Below are 20064 nucleotides of genomic sequence, written 5' to 3' on the forward strand. Positions count from 1 at the left end.
ATCGGGCAAGTCTGTCAAAGTCCATACTTTGTTTTCATACATGGATTCTATCTCGGATTTCATGGCTTCAAGCCATTTGTTGGAATCCGGGCCCGCCATCGCTTCTTCATAGTTCGAAGGTTCATTGTTGTCTAACAACATGATTTCCAGGACAGGGTTGCCGTACCACTCTGGTGCGGAACGTGTCCTTGTGGACCTACGAAGTTCAGCAGTAACTTGATCCGAAGTACCTTGATCATCATCATTGTTTTCCTCTTCAGTTGGTGTGGGCATCACAGGAACGGTTTCCTGCACTGCGCCACTTTCCCGCTCAAGAGGTAGTACTTCATCGAGTTCTACTTTCCTCCCACTTACTTCTTTTGAGAGAAACTCTTTTTCCAGAAAGCATCTGTTCTTGGCAACAAAGATCTTGCCTTCGGATCTTAAGTAGAAGGTATACCCGACAGTTTCCTTAGGGTATCCTATGAATACACATTTTTCCGACTTGGGTTCGAGCTTTTCAGGTTGAAGTTTCTTGACATAAGCATCGCATCCCCAAACTTTTAGAAACGACAGCTGAGGTTTCTTTCCAAACCATAATTCATACGGTGTCGTCTCAACGGATTTAGACGGTGCCCTATTTAAAGTGAATGTAGCTGTCTCTAGAGCGTATCCCCAAAATGATAGCGGTAAATCGGTAAGAGACATCATAGACCGCACCATATCCAATAGGGTGCGATTACGACGTTCGGACACACCGTTTCGCTGAGGTGTTCCAGGCGGCGTGAGCTGTGAAACGATTCCACATTTCCTTAAGTGTACCAAATTCGTGACTTAAGTATTCTCCTCCACGATCTGATCGTAAGAATTTTATCTTTCGGTCACGTTGATTCTCTACCTCATTCTGAAATTCCTTGAACTTTTCAAAGGTCTCAGACTTGTGTTTCATTAAGTAGACATACCCATATCTACTCAAGTCATCTGTGAGAGTGAGAACATAACGATATCCTCCGCGAGCCTCAACGCTCATTGGACCGCACACATCGGTATGTATGATTTCCAACAAGTTGGTTGCTCGCTCCATTGTTCCGGAGAACGGAGTCTTGGTCATTTTGCCCAAAAGGCATGGTTCGCACGTGTCAAACGATTCATAATCAAGAGACTCTAAAAGTCCATCGGCATGGAGCTTCTTCATGCGCTTGACACCAATGTGACCAAGGCGGCAGTGCCACAAGTATGTGGGACTATCGTTATCAACTTTAAATCTTTTGGCATCTACACTATGAACATGTGTAATATTACGCTCGAGATTCATTAAGAATAAACCATTGACCATCGGAGCATGACCATAAAACATATCTCTCATATAAATCGAACAACCATTATTCTCAGACTTAAATGAGTAGCCATCTCGTATTAAACGAGATCCAGATACAATGTTCATGCTCAAACTTGGCACTAAATAACAATTATTAAGGTTCAAAACTAATCCCGTAGGTAAATGTAGAGGCTGCGTGCCGACGGCGATCACATCGACTCTGGAACCATTCCCGACGCGCATCGTCACCTCGTCCTTCGCCAGTCTCCGTTTATTCCGCAGCTCCTGCTGTGAGTTACAAATATGAGCAACGGCACCGGTATCAAATACCCAGGAGTTACTACGAGTACTGGTAAGGTACACATCAATCACATGTATATCAAATATACCTTTGGTGTTGCCGGCCTTCTTATCCGCTAAGTATTTGGGGCAGTTCCGCTTCCAGTGACCCTTCCCCTTGCAATAAAAGCACTCAGTCTCAGGCTTGGGTCCATTCTTTGACTTCTTCCCGGTAACTGGCTTACCAGGCGCGGCAACATCTTTGCCGTCCTTCTTGAAGTTCTTCTTACCCTTGCCCTTCTTGAACTTAGTGGTCTTATTGACCATCAACACTTGATGTTCTTTCTTGATTTCAGCCTCTGCTGACTTCAGCATCGAGAACACTTCAGGAATGGTCTTTTCCATCCCCTGCATGTTGTAGTTCATCACAAAGCTCTTGTAGCTTGGTGGGAGCGACTGGAGGATTCTGTCAATGACCGCCTCATCTGGGAGGTTAATGTTCAGCTGGGTCATACGGTTGTGCAACCCAGACATCTTCAGGATGTGCTCACTGACAGAACTGTTTTCCTCCATCTTACAACTGTAGAACTTGTCGGAGACATCATATCTCTCGACCCGGGCATGAGCTTGAAAAACTAGTTTTAGCTCTTCGAACATCTCATATGCTCCGTGGTGCTCAAAACGCTTTTGGAGCCCCGGTTCTAAGCTGTAAAGCATGCCGCACTGAACGAGGGAGTAATCATCAGCACGAGACTGCCAAGCATTCATAATGTCTTGGTTCTCTGGGACGGGAGCGTCACCTAGCGGTCCTTCTAGGACATATTGTTTCCTGGCAGCTATGAGGATGATCCTCAGGTTCCGGACCCAGTCCGTATAGTTGCTGCCATCATCTTTCAGCTTGGTTTTCTCTAGGAACGCGTTGAAGTTCATGTTGACATTAGCGTTGGCCATTGATCTACAAGACATATTTGCAAAGGTTTTAGACTAAGTTCATGATAATAAAGTTCTAATCAAATTATGAACTCCCACTTAGATTAGACATCCCTCTAGTCATCTAAGTGTTACACGATCCGAGTCGACTAGCCCGTGTCCGATCATCACGTGAGACGGACTAGTCATCGTCGGTGAACATTCTCATGTTGATCGTATCTTCCATACGATTCGTGTTCGACCTTTCGGTCTCCGTGTTCCGAGGCCATGTCTGCACATGCTAGGCTCGTCAAGTTAACCCTAAGTGTTTTCGCTGTGTAAAACTGTCTTACACCCGTTGTATGTGAACGTAAGAATCCATCACACCCGATCATCACGTGGTGCTTAGAAGCGACGAACTGTAGCAACAGTGCACAGTTAGGGGAGAACACTTCTTGAAATTTTATAAGGGATCATCTTATTTACTACCGTCGTCCTAAGTAAACAAGATGCATAATACATAATAAACATCACATGCAATTATATAGTTGTGACATGATATGGCCAATATCATATAGCTCCATTGATCTTCATCTTCGGGGCTCCATGATCATCTTGTCACCGGCTTGACACCATGATCTCCATCATCATGATCTCCATCATCGTGTCTTCATGAAGTTGTCACGCCAACGACTACTTCTACTTCTATGACTAACGTTTAGCAATAAAGTAAAGTAGTTTACATGGCGTTATTCAATGACACGCAGGTCATACAAAAAATAAAGACAACTCCTATGGCTCCTGCCGGTTGTCATACTCATCGACATGCAAGTCGTGAATCCTATTACAAAGAACATGATCTCATACATCACAATTCATCATTCATCACAACTTCTGGCCATATCACATCACATGATCAATCGCTGCAAAAACAAGTTAGACGTCCTCTAATTGTTGTTGCATCTTTTACGTGGCTGCAATTGGGTTCTAGCAAGAACGTTTTCTTACCTACGAATCACCACAACGTGATTTTGTCAACTTCTATTTACCCTTCATAAGGGCCCTGTTCATCGATTCCGCTCCAACTAAAGTGGGAGAGACAGACACCCGCCAGCCACCTTATGCAACTAGTGCATGTCAGTCGGTGGAACCGGTCTCACGTAAGCGTACGTGTAAGGTTGGTCCGGGCCGCTTCATCCCACAATACCGTTGAGCAAGAAAAGACTAGTAGAGGCAAGTAAGATGACAAAATCCACGCCCACAAAAAAATTGTGTTCTACTCGTGCAAAGAGAACTACGCATAGACCTAGCTCATGATGCCACTGTTGGGGAACGTTGCAGAAAATTAAAATTTTTCCTACGGTTTCACCAAGATCCATCTATGAGTTCATCTAAGCAACGAGTCAAGGGAGAGAGTTAGCATCTACATACCACTTGTAGATCGCGTGCGGAAGCTTGCAAGGTGATGATGTAGTCGTACTCGACGTGATTCGAATCACCGATGACCAAGTGCTGAACGGACAGCACCTCCGCGTTCAACACACGTACGGGACGGGAGATGTCTCCTCCTTGATCCAGCAAGGGGAAGGAGAGGTTGAGGAAGACAGCTCCACCGGCAGCACGACGGCGTGGTGATGGTGGAGAGGCAGTACTCCGACAGGGCTTCGCCAAGCACACAACGGAGGAGGAGAGGTGTTGGGGAGGGGAGGGCTGCGCCTTGGAGGGTGGTGCGGCTGCCCTCCCCTCACCCCTCTATTTATAGGGGGAAGGGAGAAGGGGGCCGGCCCCCTAGAACCCATCTAGGGGGGGTGCGGCGGCCTAGGGGAGAGGGGAGAGGGTGGCTTGCCCCCCAAGCCAAGGGGGGCGCCCCCTCTAGGGTTCCCCCCTCAACCCTAGGCGCATGGGCCCAAGGGAGGGGGTGCGGCCAGCCCACCAGGGGCTGGCTCCCTGCCCCACGCAGCCCATGTGGCCCCCCGGGAGGGGTGGCCCCTCCCGGTGGACCCCCGGAACTCTTCCGGTGGCCCCGGTACAATACCGGTATGACCCCGAAACTTCCCGGTGTCTGTTTGACAACTTCCCATATATAAATCTTTACCTCCGGACCCTTTCGGAGCTCCTCGTGACGTCCAGGATCCCATCCGGGACTCCGAACAACATTCGGTAGTCACATACTAGTCTTCCTAATAACCCTAGCGTCACCGAACCTTAAGTGTGTAGACCCTACGGGTTTGGGAGACATGCAGACATGACCGAGACGCTCTCAGTCAATAACCAACAGCGGGATCTGGATACCCATGATGGCTCCCACATGCTCCTCGATGTTGTCATCGGATGAACCACGATGTCGAGGATTCGATCAAACCCTGTATGCAATTCCCTTTGTCAATCGGTATGTTACTTGCCCGAGACTCGATCGTCGGTATCCCAATACCTTGTTCAGTCTCGTTACCGGCAAGTCACTTTACTCGTACCGTAATGCATGATCCCGTGTCCAACACCTTGGTCACATTGAGCTCATTATGATGATGCATTACCGAGTGGGCCCAGAGATACCTCTCCGTCATACGAGTGACAAATCCCAGTCTCGATCCGTGTCAACCCAACAGATACTTTCGGAGATACCTGTAATGCACCTTTATAGTCACCCAGTTACGTTCTGACGTTTGATACACCCAAGGCACTCTTACGGTATCCGGGAGTTACACGATCTCATGGTCGAAGGAAGAGATACTTGACACAGGCAAAGCTCTAGCAAAACGAACTACACGATCTTTTATGCTATGCTTAGGATTGGGTCTTGTCCATCACATCATTCTCCTAATGATGTGATCCCGTTATCAACGACATTCAATGTCCATAGTCAGGAAACCATGACTATCTGTTGATCACAACGAGCTAGTCAACTAGAGGCTCACCAGGGACATATTGTGGTCTAAGTATTCACACGTGTATTACGATTTCCGGATAATACAGTTATAGCATGAATAAAAGACATTTATCATGAACATTGAAATATAATAATACTTTTATTATTGCCTCTAGGGCATATTTCCAACACTTAGGTTCAGTAATCCTGTATTCAGTTAATAAAGGTATTTCATCTTATAATTTTCAGAATTGATGACCCAAAGTGGTCAATTTGGTTCCATTTCAATACCAGAGAATCTGTGGTTCGAAATTTATACCAATCAGACATATCATATTTGACAATGCTTTCTCTTATTGGGAGTGAGGGCTTTGTGGCTGATGATTATATGTACTATGTATTTGATGAGGAGAAAGGATTAGAAGGTTTAGATAAAATATGTTGTGAAGATGATGTGCAGCAGATGTTGGCACACTCTCATAATGAAAAGTTTCTGAACATAAGAGTAGTGGGAGCTCTTGAGGAATGTAATGCAGATGAGAACAGAGATAGTTATTTTGCTGAACATTTCATTAACACTCAACAAAGTTGCACTAAGGTGGTGGATATAAGCATGGACAGAAAGGAAGAGCTGAAGAAAAGCATGGTGCAGAGAGAGGCTGACCTTAACCATTTTGAAGGTGATACTGATGTGTCTAAATTTATTTCTGATGATGAAGCTGCAAATTCAGGTTCAGATGGGAACAATGTGGATTTTCAGTCAGAGTATTCCTTTGAAGATGAAGCTGCAAAACAAGATACAGCAATGGTACAGAAACTGAAGGTAGTGAGAAAACCTGGTCCAACTAGTAGATCCCACCATGAGATTGAGAAAATGGAGAAAGCAGATTGGTTCCCTGAAGCAGATGAAAAATGTTTCCCCGGTGACTATGGCATCAGTGATGAAGAAGATGAGCCTGAAGGATCTTATAAACTACCAAGTGGTAGGAAGAGAAGGAATAAGAAGTTGAAAGACAGGATATGGAATGATCACAAACTTCAAGGACCAGTAGAACAGTTTTGTAAGGGCTTGTGCTTCACCACTGTGTATGAGTTTAGAGATGCACTTAGGGATTTTCAAATTAGGACTTTGAGAAATTTTCAATACCACAGAAATGCCCCAGATAGGATTATTGTTTGGTGCTCAGAGAGAGCCACCCAGGGATGTGATTTTTATATATGTGCCTCTAGGTTAGCTCATGAAAAAACATTCTGCATCAAGAAGTGTGATATGTTGCACACTTGTGGAGCATGTGCAGAGTCCACAAAGGTTACTACTAAGTGGATGTCAAGGTCAGTGGAGGCAGCATTGAGAGAAGACATTAGATCTCCTATGGATGCATTAATTAAGAAGACCAAGAGTAAGTTTTCAGTGGATGTATCAAGAAGTGTGGCATATAGGGCAAGGAGGAAGGCTGTTGATGTAGTTCAAGGTGACCACAAGCAATAGTACTTGAGGCTCAGGGATTATCTTCAAGCAGTTCTTGACACAAACCCAGGTAGCAGGTGTATAGTAACAACATTTGAAGATCCAGAGAACCCAGCACCTACTCCTAGATTCAAGTATATGTTCTATTGTTTAGCAGCTTCAAAGGAAGGTTTCCTTAATGGTTGCAGACCATTTATAGGTCTTGATGGATGCTTCATCAAGTTAGCCACTGGACAACAAATTCTTGCAGCCACAGGAAGGGATGGAAACAACAATATTTATCCTATAGCTTTTGGTGTGGTTGACAAGGAAGATGGTGAAAGTTGGAATTGGTTTTTAACTCAATTGAGATGTTGCATTGGCAGTGGCAACAAATTTGGAACATACACTATCATGCCTGACAGGCAAAAGGTTGGGAAGAATTTCATTGAGCAATTTATGTTAATACTTTTTTCAATTGTATTAATAATTTGTGAATGTGCAGGGCTTGCTTAAGGCAATAAATGAGGTATTCCATGATTCACCTCAAAGGTATTGCCTTAGGCACATATATGCAAATTTTCAATCTGCTGGATTTAGAGGCCAGGAACTAAAGAAGTGTATTGACAAGGCTAGCTACTCCTACACTAAACATGGGCATGAACTAGGCATGACAGAGCTGAAAGAATAGTCTGAGGATGCTTGGAAATGGCTCAAAAAATTGAGGTCTCTACTTGGGCTAGGTTTGCTATGGATCATACTTGCAAAACAGATTTAGTTGTGAACAATCTAAGTGAAGTCTTCAACAAGATGATACTGGATGTTAGGGCCAAACCAATAAGGACAATGTTTGAAGGGATTAGGACCAAGCTAATGATCAAGAGGCAACAAATTAGGGAGAAGTTACAAATTAGCAGGTAGACAATCACACCAACCTACTAAAAGATTTTAGAAGAGAACAAGCAGTATGCCAAGTATTGTCAGGCTGATAGAGCAGGTCCAACAATTTGGCAAGTTACTAGCAAAGAAAAACAGTATTGTGTGGACATGGAAGGGTATACATGTGACTGCAAGAGATGGAACATGACTGGTGTACCTTGCAGTCATGGCATATCTGTACTGACAAAGCAAAAGCTGCATCCTGAGGACTATGTCAATGACTTTTTCAACAAGCCACTTTATTTGGAGACATACAAAGAAATTATATACCCTGTTCCTAGTCCAGATTTCTGGCCTCACACAAACACTCCAGACATTGAACCTCCTGTGTTCAAAGAAAAGGCAGGCAGAAAACAGACTGCAAGGAGGAAAGGAGAGTTTGAAGTTCCTGCCCCAAGAGACACCAGTAGGATGGCAACAATTACCTGTAAAAATTGTGGGTTGGAAGGACACAAGTATACAAGTTGCAATAAGACTCTTAGGCCTAAACTACAAATGAGGAAAAACAAACACCAGGTAATTATCAAGCATCAGAGCAATGTTTCCTTTTACATAGTCTAATCTAAGTTAAGTTGGACCTTTAATGTAGGAAAATAGGGCAGTCTATGCACCTGCTCCATTTGCTCCAATACAAACTCCAAGAGCACCAGCCCCTAGTGCAAGAGCACCAGCTCCTGCTGCCAAAAGGGGTAGGCCTACAGGTGGAGGGAGAGGCAAGGAATTCAGTGCACCAAGATCTGTTGCTGCAACTTCAGAGGTTTTGGCTGGTAACAAAAGGAAGAGGTTTGCAAGCAGTAGATTGAGGGGTTATTTCTATGCCAGTGGTAACTGACACTATAAAAAGGTAGAACTTCTCTCTTTGAACCTGTTTGAATTAGTTTAGAACCTGTTTCTCTTTGTTTTGAACCTGTCTGTACTTTTCTGCATGAGTATGTCTGAATTTGGGTGAACCTGACCGAATCTCACTGTACTTGTATCAAATTTGTGGTGTACCATGGGCCTGATGGTGGGCTTCCGTGTTGGACCTAACTAACCCACCAAGCCTGCCACAGTGTGTACATAAGAGAGGCCACCAGAAACCACTGGATCCCTGCGCCTCATTCCCCTTGACCAAAACCTAGCCGCCACTGATGGATCCACAGTTAGGAGAGGTAGTTGATGAACAAGACGAGGTTGCTAGGGCTGAAAGGAGGGCTGAAAGGAGGGCCAACCATCGAGCACAGGCATAGGAGCGACACCAGAGGATTGCTGCCATGATTATGGCGGAACGCAACCAGAATGACGTGAAGCAGTTCAAGGAGGTGTTCCCAGAAGGAACCAACATCACAGATGAACTAATCATCTGGTGGGCCAAAGACAGGGCTTCTTTCCATCGATTCCAAGCAACAAGGAAGAGATGGACTCAGATCCTGGCTGCAGCAGAAGGAAGAAAGGATTGGGATTAGTTCTACGCGGTAGTTTCTGACTAAATTGTGGTGTTTCCGAATCTGCTTGTCTTGTGCTCAATATTGCCCTGAATCTTGTTCTTAGTCTTGCTTTGAATCTTGTCTTCTTCTGAACTTTCTGAACTTTATGATTGCAGTGAAGGATGCAGTTCAGGAGATGCACCAACCGTGATGAAGACGATGCAATGTGGCTGCCTGAATCTGTTAAAGAGAGTACTCATGTTAAAGACTATGCTTATTTTCTGAACCATCTATGTTGGGTTGTTGGAAAATCTATGATAAAGACTATGCTTATTTTCTAAGAAATGTATCCATGGTACAATATTTTTAAGTCTGAACTTATGCCTGAATCCATCTATCTGCATTTATCTGAATGTTTCTATACTTGGGCTTTGCTGAAATGTGATTTTTTGGTGACTCTAATTTTTGAAATACTCCACTGTTTGACCATCAACTACTCCACTGTTTGGGCACACAAGTTCCAAGTTGCTGGGTTTCAACAAAGACTTTAATTGCAACACAACTACCACCATTTCTCATCACTCAATCTCGAAAACCTCACTTTCACACTCCACCGCACTTCCTCCACTCCAACATTTAAGTAGCCCAACAGCTCACTCTATCTCTTCTCACTCTACCTCTCTCTCGAAAACCTCACTCCACCTACATACATGGCTGGTTCTTCCTCTACGCCAGACCCATGGCTGAACCCCTTCCCCACCGGCAAGGGCTGGGTTGCCATGCTTTTTGGGTCGGCTTGCAGCGACGAAGACCTCTTCCTCGACTACATGAAGATTGCCATGAGATACAGCAGCGCACAAGGGCTCGTGGATGCATCAAAAGAGGTGAGGAAGAAGGCGACGACTGAGGAGAAGCAGCGCATGGACCAGCGCTATGCAACCCCAGGTAAGGGTATCATGCCCATCGGCATGTTGCTGTGGGCAATGAAGGAGGCGGACTCCGGCGATGCTGGGCAGAGGGAACGGTGGGCAGCCCACCGCTATATCCCTCTAGCACAAGCTGCAACTCAAACTACTATGGGCAACGCCGACGAGGACCTGCAGATCATCGCCCCACCAGCACTGCTGGCTCGCCGACGTCCTCCTCCCATCATCGTCATCGATAGAGACGAAGAGGAGGTGCCAGAGCTGCCACCTACCACTCAAGTCAAGCAAGAGGTGCGACGGTCAGGTCGCATAGCGGGGCAGGGGCCTAACAATCTGAAACAGTAAGTTTCAGATTCAGTTATCGCCAGATCTATGTGAGATTCAGTTATGTCAGTTTAGTTCTGTCAGTTTATCAGGGTGTTTGCAATCTCAGTGAGATTTAGTTCTGTCAGTTTAAGTGTCTTTGAACAATTTCAGTGTCCATGTCCTATCTATGTAAGACTAAATGCTATCTATGGGACCTGTGATGAAGCAATTTATGAAGTAAACATATCTCAGCAAGAACTTATGATACAACACACACAAATAAACTACACCAGACTTAGATAATTTAGTTCTTAACTTAACTTAGCACCAGTTCTCAGCATCAGGATAATATTTGGGCAGTACAGATCAGGGCAAACACCACCCCCACACCAACCAAAATGATCTGAACCCATTACAGTTCTTAGGTAGTTCAAAGGTAGTTCATAAGTAGATCAAGGCATATTTGCATCAGACTGATCATTCCTAGGCCAATTATATATATAGGCCTCACATATACTTACCATCCAGGGAGCTGCCACTTCACTCCTTCATCACAACTTCCTTTATCTTGTCCAGCTTTTCCTTGCACCCATGACCAACCTTAAGGAGCTCAGCAATGACATTCTCCAGCTTCTTCTTCTCTTCTTTAAGGAGATCTTTCTCCACCTCTAGCGCCTTCATGGCCTTCCTTGTGTTCTGGATTATATCAGCTTGACTCTAAAGGATGCACCTTTGTTCTTTCTTGAGCTTAAGCTTCTCCATTTGAAGCTCAATCTTTGCCTGCTCCTCAAGTTGCTTCTTCTTCTCCTTCAGTTCATTGATTGCCTGGCTTGTGCAACCCATGTCATGAGGTTTGATTCCATCCTGATAATCAAACAACTTGGACACATCATCCACCAGCTGGCTATACTGATTGGCCAGAGAAGCAAGCTCCTTCTGCAGTTTTGCAACCTCTATCCCATGAGCCTCATTATCCTGGGCTCTACCAAGATTCTGTTCCCAGAGCTTGCTTAAGCACCTTTGCAGAATTACAGGCCAGGGGACATCTACCCACTCCAGAACACCACAGTTCACACCATCCTGAAAATCAATTACTCTTAATTTTACAGTGAACAATTAAATTCAGAATAACAAATCATAAACAATAATGATATAAGCTACACTAGCTAGTTAGTTATATACTACAAGTACAGTATTCATACATGTTTCCAGTGCTCTTTACTACAAGTAAAGTATTCAGACATACCAATGTTTTCAGACTTAAGGAAAATTCAGAATAACAGCAACTAAACACTCTGTTTCCACTACATAGCAGAAATTCAAACTAATCAAATCCACACCAACTTGGTCCATTACCTCAGTAGCACATCCTATGAATCTCCTGCTAGTGTCAGTGCCTTCAAATGCCACAAACTTGCCCGCCCTCTTCCTGTGCGGGATGCACCTTCTGTCAGATTCAGTCACAAGCCCACAGAAACTAGGGTCTATCACAGTGTCAGGAGTTTGCTGCAAAAACAAAAGCATATCTATATCAAGAACAACTCAGATATATCAACTTAAATGGAAAAATCTCAAATATCTTCAAACCCTAACCCTACCCTAACCCTAGAACAGAACAGACAGGAGAGGAAGAGGATAGACTGAGATGACTTACAAAGTACTCCATCTGCATGCTGCTGAACTCACTCATGTACTCGTCATCGTCTTCCAACGTCTCGTTGTTGTTCAGCCACGACGTCATGGTCACGGCGTCGCCGGAGCGCGAGAAGAAGAAACAGAAGCAAGGGAGAGCAGAGAGGAGTTGAGTGAGCTCAGGGGAGAGTGAGAGAGCTGGTGGGGACGAGCGGCCCGGTCGGCCAGGTTATGACCTGGTCCCGACCAGGTGCGACCGACGAGCGGCTCTAACAGCCGCGCGCACGCGCCGTTAGGCGGGCCGCCAGCCTGGCACGTGGGCCACTCACGTCAGAATCGCGGTTAAAACGGTCAAAACCACCATTCAGTCAACCTGGTAGTTTTTTGTCACGTTTTTACGTTTTTTTGATAGTTTTCGGCCACTTTTAAAAAAGTGGTAGTTCTGTGGGACGCAAACCCCTAAACTGATAGTTTTTTTGTCAATCACTCGTTATATCTCGCTGTATACACTAATTGGAGTTTCAACGTCACAATATTCAGAACTCGTCGGCCAGCCATCCTTAACGGGCGATGCATATGAATGTTTTACCACCCATCCTTGACGGTCCTCCCCCTGGAAGGCCACGACACGAGGATACTGGCTCTGCATATCAGAACAGAATTCGTAAATGTCATAAGCATACCTGATTGAAACAACAAATCAGGATATATGGCTTGACATACCTGGTTGAATGTATGGATTTGGATGTTTGAATTGGCGTATTTCTCGACAATCTGCGGCGCAAATGTATGAATCAGCATGACGAGGGAATTGGTATTTTTTTAAACAGCCTTCCAATCGCCAATGTCAGAAGTGATTTGGATGATGGTAATTAATCTACCTTCAACGTGTCCTGATGGGTGTTGAAGGAATTCATCAGGAGCAGCGGCACGTTGCTGCCGTACTTCTTGTTCAGGGACTGCAAAAGAAACAGTATCAGTGGATGCAATCTTAAAAAAAGAGGTATTAGAACCGAAGAATTTGCTTTGGATCTCGAAAAAAAGAAGGGACAATGGATGAATCGTGTGTTCAACCCCCCTACCTCGATCCGGATCATGATGTGCTCCTCCGTCTTCACCGACCCCACAACCTCAGCCTCCACCGCCGCCACGACGGCCGTTTCGTCCCCTTCCATGCCGCCAAGGCGGCCCCGGAAGACGCCGCTGCTCCCCCTCCTGCGCTCCTCTAGCTCGCGGTGCCGCCATCGTTGCTCTGCACAAAAGGGATCTAGATCGGGATGGAGAACGAGGAGAGAGAGAGAGAGAGAGAGAGAGAGAGAGAGAGAGCGACAGGTGATGGAGAACGACTGGAAGAAGGGAAAACGGGGAGGGGGCGAAGCAGTGAGATGACGGTACACCGTGTATGCAAACTAACAGGAAAAGAAGAAGGCGAAAAAGAAAGTTCCAGGAACCTTTCATGGGCTAGGCACCGTTCGGATCGTGGGAAACTTCTCTCTCGTGGGCCGAGGTCTGGCGTGGGCGCAGGCATGGCAGCCTATGGGCTCAGCCTACTGGCTAGTCACATGCGTTGGTGGTCCAGTTTGCACTATAAGAGGAAATAAACTAGGGATAGCTAAAATGCAAGAAATGCTAACAGGGGAAAGTTTTGGACCAGATCCCAAGCTCAACATGTGGCTATGATTGCTACCTCCACAAGATTGTTGCATAGGTTTGCTTTTGTCTATATATATATATATATATATATATGAAAATTTTATATCATAGGATGATACTTGCAGAGGCGGGGAGAGCAACTCTTCCCCTGTCCAAAACAAATTTCGAATGATACTGGTATGCATGTACATAATCCATTTTCTTTGTTATAATCGGTGTTTCTCACAAGAATAAAAATCCATTATCTATATAAATACCTACGATCTTCTGAAAACCTAGCAAATCGTCATGCTCCTGACCAAATCCTGTGATCTGAATATCTGATACCATCAAGCAAAACATCTTACCTAGACCCAGGATCCTAACAAGCTTACTCATGGAAGCGTGCTATGAGTTTGATCGTGTCTCTTGTGGCTTGTGGTCTAGTTGGATGGAGCTCTGAAATGAATACGCAAATCCAGACTACCGAAGTACAAGAGGTGTGTAAAAAGAGAAGTTTGCTTGAACAGAGTAACCCACAAACTGCGCCACTGTATTTTCACAACCTATTAACAGATATAGATTTTGACAGGCACACCACCAATTTTTTTACGCGGGGGCAAATATATTTAATTGCCAAAGCTACCAAATTACAAATTGAAAATTTACAAGGCTTGAAATTCTAACACGCCAGAATTTATCACGTCACTGCTGGATGTAGTGGTCATAGACATAAATTAGATGAGACAATTGGCGATAGCTAAAACGTTCTGCCTAGCATAAGCTCGGTGCCAGAGAGATATTGTCCAAATCAGGTCAGAATCTGAAGCGACCATAACCCGGTCCTCATCAACGATGTTCGACGTGCTAATCAATCCATCGTAGCTCATACAAGTATTGTCTGACGAGAAAATGCATCGAAAAACTCAGTGCCGGAGCGATATTGTCCAGATCAGGTCAGAATCTGAAGTGACCATAACCTGGTCCTCATCAACTGTGTTTGATGTGCTAATCAATCCACCGAAGCTCATATGAGTATTATCTGACGAGAAAATGCATTGAAACATCAGTTGCTGCTGTATAACACCACAGGATATTGACCAAGTGAAACACTTACCTAAATTCCACCGGAGCCCCGTGGTCGTGGTGCTAGTCGAAGGTGCGCCAATGGGAATCAACCCACAGTGGGGGCCCTCAACTGATCGTTCAATGTGGATGTTGTGAGTGTGCGTTCTTGGGAGCAGAAAGATCAGGCAATCATCTGATAGGAGGACGATCTTAATGTTTGGAAAGAGGTGGAGTACATTGATGTTTCCCATTTCGTGATCAAACCTACCTCCTAGTGCTCCGAGGACAAGGATGCATAGCTGTCATTAAAGACAAGGCGGTATATATTTGTAAACATGGCGATGTGTTATTCTAATCAAATAACTTGAGGGTTAATGACTTCATATTACTGAGCTAGAGCAGCTTACATTCGATTTGTCAGGGCCAGGTGAATTGTCAGTGATAAATGCTACACATTTGTGCAAGTCGGTGGTGTCCTGATCATGTGATTGATCAACTATTTTGGTGCCCTGTGGTTGATCAAATAATAAGACTTGCCATAAGATGGAATTAATTTCAAGTAAGGTTCTGCATGAAAGTCATGTCTCAATATATTAATTGCCATGTGATGACTGAAGCAATAACTTGCTTGATCTATATGAACTTTTGCATACATAGATATCAGCATGATAACTTACATGATCTATATTGGATTTCAGATTTCAGATTTCAGAAGAAACAAGATATTTCAAGGTCACAAGAATCAGCGCTCTTTCTACCTGTTAGAGTATGTAATGGGCCTAATGGCCTGGGCTGGCGGTATAGCCCGTTAGTCTTAGGGTTAATTAGAGATAAGGGTCACTTGCTTAGGGGTCAAGTAAGCCTTGCTTGGGAGTCAAGTAAACCTCTCTATATAAAGAGAGGAGTGTATCAATCTAATCAAGCAAGAATTAAGAAGGAAATCCCTTCCATCTTGCCCGGCCGTGGGCAAAAGGCCCCGGGCCGGCCCTCTCGCGCCCTCCTTCTAGCAGCGCCATAACAATTTGGTATCAGCTAGCTTCGGTTCGATCATGTCTTCACCGCCGCCCAACCCGTCTCTTCCGCTGCCGGTCACCTCGTCGGAGGCGACCACCACGACCGTCGCCCCGCTCCTGCCCGCGTTGGGATTCTCCGCCGCGCCCTCTCCCGTCGTCCTCACCCCGGAGGTGTTCGGGACGCTGCGGGACCTAATACAGGCGGTCCAGGAGATCCGCCTGTTCTTGGCCGGGTCCTACGGGCTGCACCCGGCTGTGCCGCCCATCACCGCCACCGCGCCGCCGTGGCTGCCGCCGCACCAGGCGCCCCCCGCCGCGCTCGCCGCGACTGCTGCAGCTGCCATCCACCGCCCCGTCCTGGCTGTCATGGCAGCCGCCGCACCAGGCGGCCTCCGCCGGGCTGCTGCAGCTGCCATCCACCACCACCACCGCCCCGTCCTGGCTGCCGTGGCAGCCGCCGCACCAGGTGGCCTCCGCCGCGCTCACCGGGCCGCTGCAGCAGCTGCCATCCACCGCCACCACCGCCCCGCCCTGGCTGCAGTGGCAGCCACCGCTCCTGGCGACCTCCGCCGCGCCCAGCACTCCGCCGCAGCAGCCGCTGCAACTGCAGCAGCCATCGCAGGTCAGCTCCGACCCCGCATCGACCGCGCCGACGGGAGTCCCGATCCACCAGATCAAGTTCCCGCCGTCGCCATCACCACTTCCCCAGGGCGTCCCCATCCAGCAGATCAAGTTCCCACCGTCGCCGTCACCGCTTGCAGCTTGGATCACTACCCGCCACGTGTCGGCGGCGGTGAGACTGCAGGCTGCTGCACATGGCCTCCTAGCGCGTCGGCGTGTGCGGGAGTTGCGTGGTCTGCAGCTGCCGCTCCTCCTAGTTGCGCTTCGCTGCGCAAAGGACCTCGATCTCGTCCACTGCGTCGGGGACCTTGGGCATGTTGTTTTCCCCACGGACAGCGCCCTCAAAGTCTGCGACATCGACGGTTGGGGAGGCGCACCCCTCCTCGCCATTCTCCATCGACAGCCCTCCACTCTTCTATGTGCGGTGCCGACCAACAACCGTCCGGCGGGGAGAAGGCATGGTGTCACCGACAGAAGCGCACTGCGTAGCACCACTGCATTCCGCCACCGGCCGCCGCGAGGGCGCCTCTGCTGGTCGCTCTTGCGACCACTTCCAGGTGGCCATACACATGCACTCCTTTTGTCCAGATGGTGTCCATGGGATCCAGGTGGCATTACACGTGCACGTCCGACGTGCGGATGGTATCCACTTTTTGTTAAGAGGTCCAAAATAAATCATCCCAGTCCATTTCAGGTTGAGAGTAATAAAACAAGCTGAGATGTAAAAGGCTTGTTTTTAGGTGTTAGGTCTGTGTTGCGTCGAGTCATGGTTATAAGTTGGTTAGGCTGCAGCTCGAGGACAAGCTGCATGTCCAGGTGGGGTGTAGTGTTAGAGTACGTAATGGGCCTAATGGCCTGGGCTGGCGGTATAGCCCGTTAGTCTTAGGGTTAATTAGAGATAAGGGTCACTTGCTTAGGGGTCAAGTAAGCCTTGCTTGGGAGTCAAGTAAACCTCTCTATATAAAGAGAGGAGATGTATCAATCTAATCAAGCAAGAATTAAGAAGGAAATACCTTCCATCTTGCCCGGCCGTGGGCAAAAGGCCCCGGCCGGCCCTCTCGCGCCCTCCTTCTAGCAGCGCCATAACACTAGTTTCTACTAAAGCAGAGCCATGCTGGAAGTCAATGGACTAAATTATGAAGAAAATATGATCAGCTGCCTCATATTTGAAATAAGAACATACCAAAACATTCTTATTTAAGCCAACATACTCTAGTGCTGTTCTTTTGTTCATATAAAAGGGTACAATTATTACTAGAAAGCCGCAATTGAGGACACACACATGCTAAATTGATTTACATGTGAGATTTCATCTAAGAAATTTCATGGAGGAAGAAAAAGAAGATCCCGAATCTGCACTACACCAACCATGTCACTCTAGCATGAATTGAATTCGCAGTGTAGCTTATCATGGAGCTGTTAAAATGGGGAACATTCAACAATCATGTAAATACTGTTTGTTTCTTCAAATGTAATGCCAGCGAAGGATGTTCGCACTATGAATCTGCTAAATTAAGCATAACTAAGATTCCAGAACCAGAGACTCGTCATTTTTTTTCTTTCTCTCTCAGTTTTCATGTTCCCACATAACCGATAGCACTATTAAACTAGAGAGCTGCTAGATATCTTGTATCCAGACAACGCTTCAGTACTATGCATCAGCCAAGAGAGCACTGCAAACTGCAAACTAATGAGGCACCACGAGTACAAAATAATCAGATTGTGCTAAATTTCTGAGACACCAGTTCATGATTATACTAGCCAAATAACATTGTTCAAATATTACTTGTCCCACACATGCTGTTTGTAAGTTAATAAGGACTAAATGGAAAATAAAAAAGTAAATTACCAAATTAGAATAATATTCCTTCACTTCTGGTCGCACTGAATCCATATCCCCTTTGATTACATCTGGTTTGTATCTGCACAAAAACAAGTGACAGCTTGGTGAAAATTTATAATATGATGGTTTGAAAAAGTACTGCATAGTCTTAAACATTGATTTCCGACTATCGATAATTGAGAAGGTCTGAGTCATGATCATCTCCTAGATCCCAATCCCATTAGAAATTTCAAATAAAAAATGAAATGTGATTTGAACATTTGGTTGGGTGGAGTTAAAAATCTTGGTATAAAAAATGCTACTACTAGCTCACAAATATCTCTATTAACATCACCTCTTCTCATAAAATAAGTGAGTTATTGCATTAACCACTACTCCTACTAACACTGCTGCTTCTCATGGCCAGTAAGAGGGAGGTTTTACATGTAAGATGAACCACTTCCTAATAAGCTGAACCAGAAAAATGGATTTACCAACACATCCACTGAAGAAGTGCCACCAAACGTCAGAACAAGCATGAGTGCTAGATGGTTCTTGCTGACTGGGAAAGGCAAACAGTCACTATAAATAAGTTACGATTTATTTCTAACCAATCACTTCCGCAAATTCTAATCCCCTTTCCATGAATATACTAGATTACGTACACCTGTCGAGTTCTCTAGCATTACTTGAAAGTTGAAAGCACTTTAGGCAGTGGGTAAACATAACAACCCCAAGCATTCCACCAAGCACATTGTGAGCATGCATGGAGCGACCAGTCAGGCTCACAAGCAGAATAGAGATTGCACTACACAAATAAATTGTCGAATTTGGTTGAACTGTTTCTACTTTTTCTAGCGGCCAAACCAATCCAAAACACCGAATGGCCACCACCCGAGCAGGAATGTTCTTGTGCACATCCCTGTCCCTCTGACCGACAGGCCGACAGACAAACGCGGAATATGCAATGTCCGACGGATCGCATTACCTGGAGCGCACATCGTCGCGGGCGTGGCCGGGGAGCAGCTCCGGCATGCCGTCGAACACGCGATTAGCGCCCCCGTCGGCGCACACCCGCACCTGCGCTGCACAGACAGAGAAGCACATAAGCATCTTGAGGACGACGGAACCACGAAGAGGCTAACAGGGCATAGGGGAAGCTGTGGGGCTGGTGGCGACAGTTACCGCGGTCCCAGAGGAGAGGGGCGAAGCGGGGCAGGCGCTGGTTGAGGACGACGACCGCGTACGCGTCCGCTGAGGCGGCTGGGGTTGCGGAGGAGGGGAGGAGGAAGGCGGAGGAGTGGGACATCGCCGGCCTCGCTCCCGCTGGCGACGGGGGATCCATGGCGGCCGTCGGAGCGCGCCGAGGGTGATGTGGCTCTGGCTCCATGGGACGGGGAGCGTGCTCGCTGAAGTTGCAATTAATCGTCGCCCTCGTGCGCGTGCTGTGTTTTAAAAACTGGATTTGGTCCGCGTCACCCACGGCCACGGGAGCCTCGCTGGTCCAGGAAGCAATGACGCGTGTGGTTGCTCGCAACAAGCCTAATCATGTCCGTGAGAAAAAAATTAGATTATTTGGTTGTCTGATCTGTACCAGATTTTTGATCCGCATGAAACTTAAAGCAATTATCTGTCAGACCCGTTAAAAACGGCCGAATCAACCATTTCCAGCGATCGAGGCTCGAGTGATGTAGGGGGACGCGACGCTGACCTCCAGCGTCCACGGAGATGGCGCAAGCTCGCGCGTGTTTTCAAAAAAGCGGCGGGAGGAATTGGCGTCACCTCCCACCGAATCAGTCGCCCTATTTAGCTAGCCGAAGAAGACCGTGACTTGCCGTGATGGCGCCTACCACCCGCCTCACCTACCACGAGTAATGGCGCCGCAACCACCGCCATTAATG

The 20064-nt window shown here is 46.5% G+C and overlaps 2 protein-coding genes across 4 annotated transcripts; both read right to left on the minus strand.

The window, feature by feature from the left end:
- Nucleotides 1-10774: 10774 nt before the first annotated feature.
- LOC123139501 (uncharacterized) lies at nt 10775-13433 on the minus strand. Its single transcript, XM_044559313.1, has 6 exons — nt 13090-13433; nt 12889-12966; nt 12731-12781; nt 12030-12650; nt 11732-11881; nt 10775-11455 (listed from the first exon to the last, which is right to left on the minus strand). Exons 4-6 carry the CDS (start codon nt 12114-12116, stop codon nt 11093-11095), a joined length of 600 nt encoding a protein of 199 aa, XP_044415248.1. The 5' UTR covers nt 12117-12650; nt 12731-12781; nt 12889-12966; nt 13090-13433; the 3' UTR covers nt 10775-11092.
- Nucleotides 13434-14220: 787 nt separating this feature from the next.
- LOC123053306 (thiamine pyrophosphokinase 3) lies at nt 14221-19645 on the minus strand. Of its 3 annotated transcripts, XM_044476776.1 has the most exons (7): nt 19349-19645; nt 19152-19248; nt 18191-18263; nt 15115-15216; nt 14976-15006; nt 14757-14900; nt 14221-14681 (listed from the first exon to the last, which is right to left on the minus strand). In XM_044476776.1, exons 1-7 carry the CDS (start codon nt 19551-19553, stop codon nt 14566-14568), a joined length of 768 nt encoding a protein of 255 aa, XP_044332711.1. In that variant the 5' UTR covers nt 19554-19645; the 3' UTR covers nt 14221-14565. The 3 variants fall into 3 exon arrangements, with proteins under 3 accessions (XP_044332711.1, XP_044332704.1, XP_044332717.1); XM_044476769.1 differs by having other exon boundaries at nt 14757-15006; XM_044476782.1 differs by having other exon boundaries at nt 14757-15006; nt 19152-19243; nt 19349-19629.
- Nucleotides 19646-20064: the final 419 nt, after the last annotated feature.

Source organism: Triticum aestivum, chromosome 1A, assembly GCF_018294505.1.
Source record: "Triticum aestivum cultivar Chinese Spring chromosome 1A, IWGSC CS RefSeq v2.1, whole genome shotgun sequence".
Taxonomy (NCBI): Eukaryota; Viridiplantae; Streptophyta; class Magnoliopsida; order Poales; family Poaceae; genus Triticum; species Triticum aestivum.

What these genes read in the sequence shown, in the direction of transcription:
- LOC123139501 (XM_044559313.1), bottom strand. Translation starts at nt 12,116, where the DNA reads ATGACGTCGTGGCTGAACAACAACGAGACGTTGGAAGACGATGACGAG. An exon ending in GCATGCAGATGGAGTACTTT is followed by an intron (nt 11,882 to 12,029) that starts GTAAGTCATCTC and finishes TTGTTTTTGCAG; the next exon opens with CAAACTCCTGACACTGTGAT. An exon ending in TCATAGGATGTGCTACTGAG is followed by an intron (nt 11,456 to 11,731) that starts GTAATGGACCAA and finishes ATTGATTTTCAG; the next exon opens with GATGGTGTGAACTGTGGTGT.
- LOC123053306 (XM_044476769.1), bottom strand. Translation starts at nt 19,553, where the DNA reads ATGGAGCCAGAGCCACATCACCCTCGGCGCGCTCCGACGGCCGCCATG. An exon ending in AGGAATATTATTCTAATTTG is followed by an intron (nt 15,217 to 18,190) that starts GTAATTTACTTT and finishes GATCAACCACAG; the next exon opens with GGCACCAAAATAGTTGATCA. An exon ending in GGGGCTCCGGTGGAATTTAG is followed by an intron (nt 14,682 to 14,756) that starts GTAAGTGTTTCA and finishes TTTTCTCGTCAG; the next exon opens with ATAATACTCATATGAGCTTC.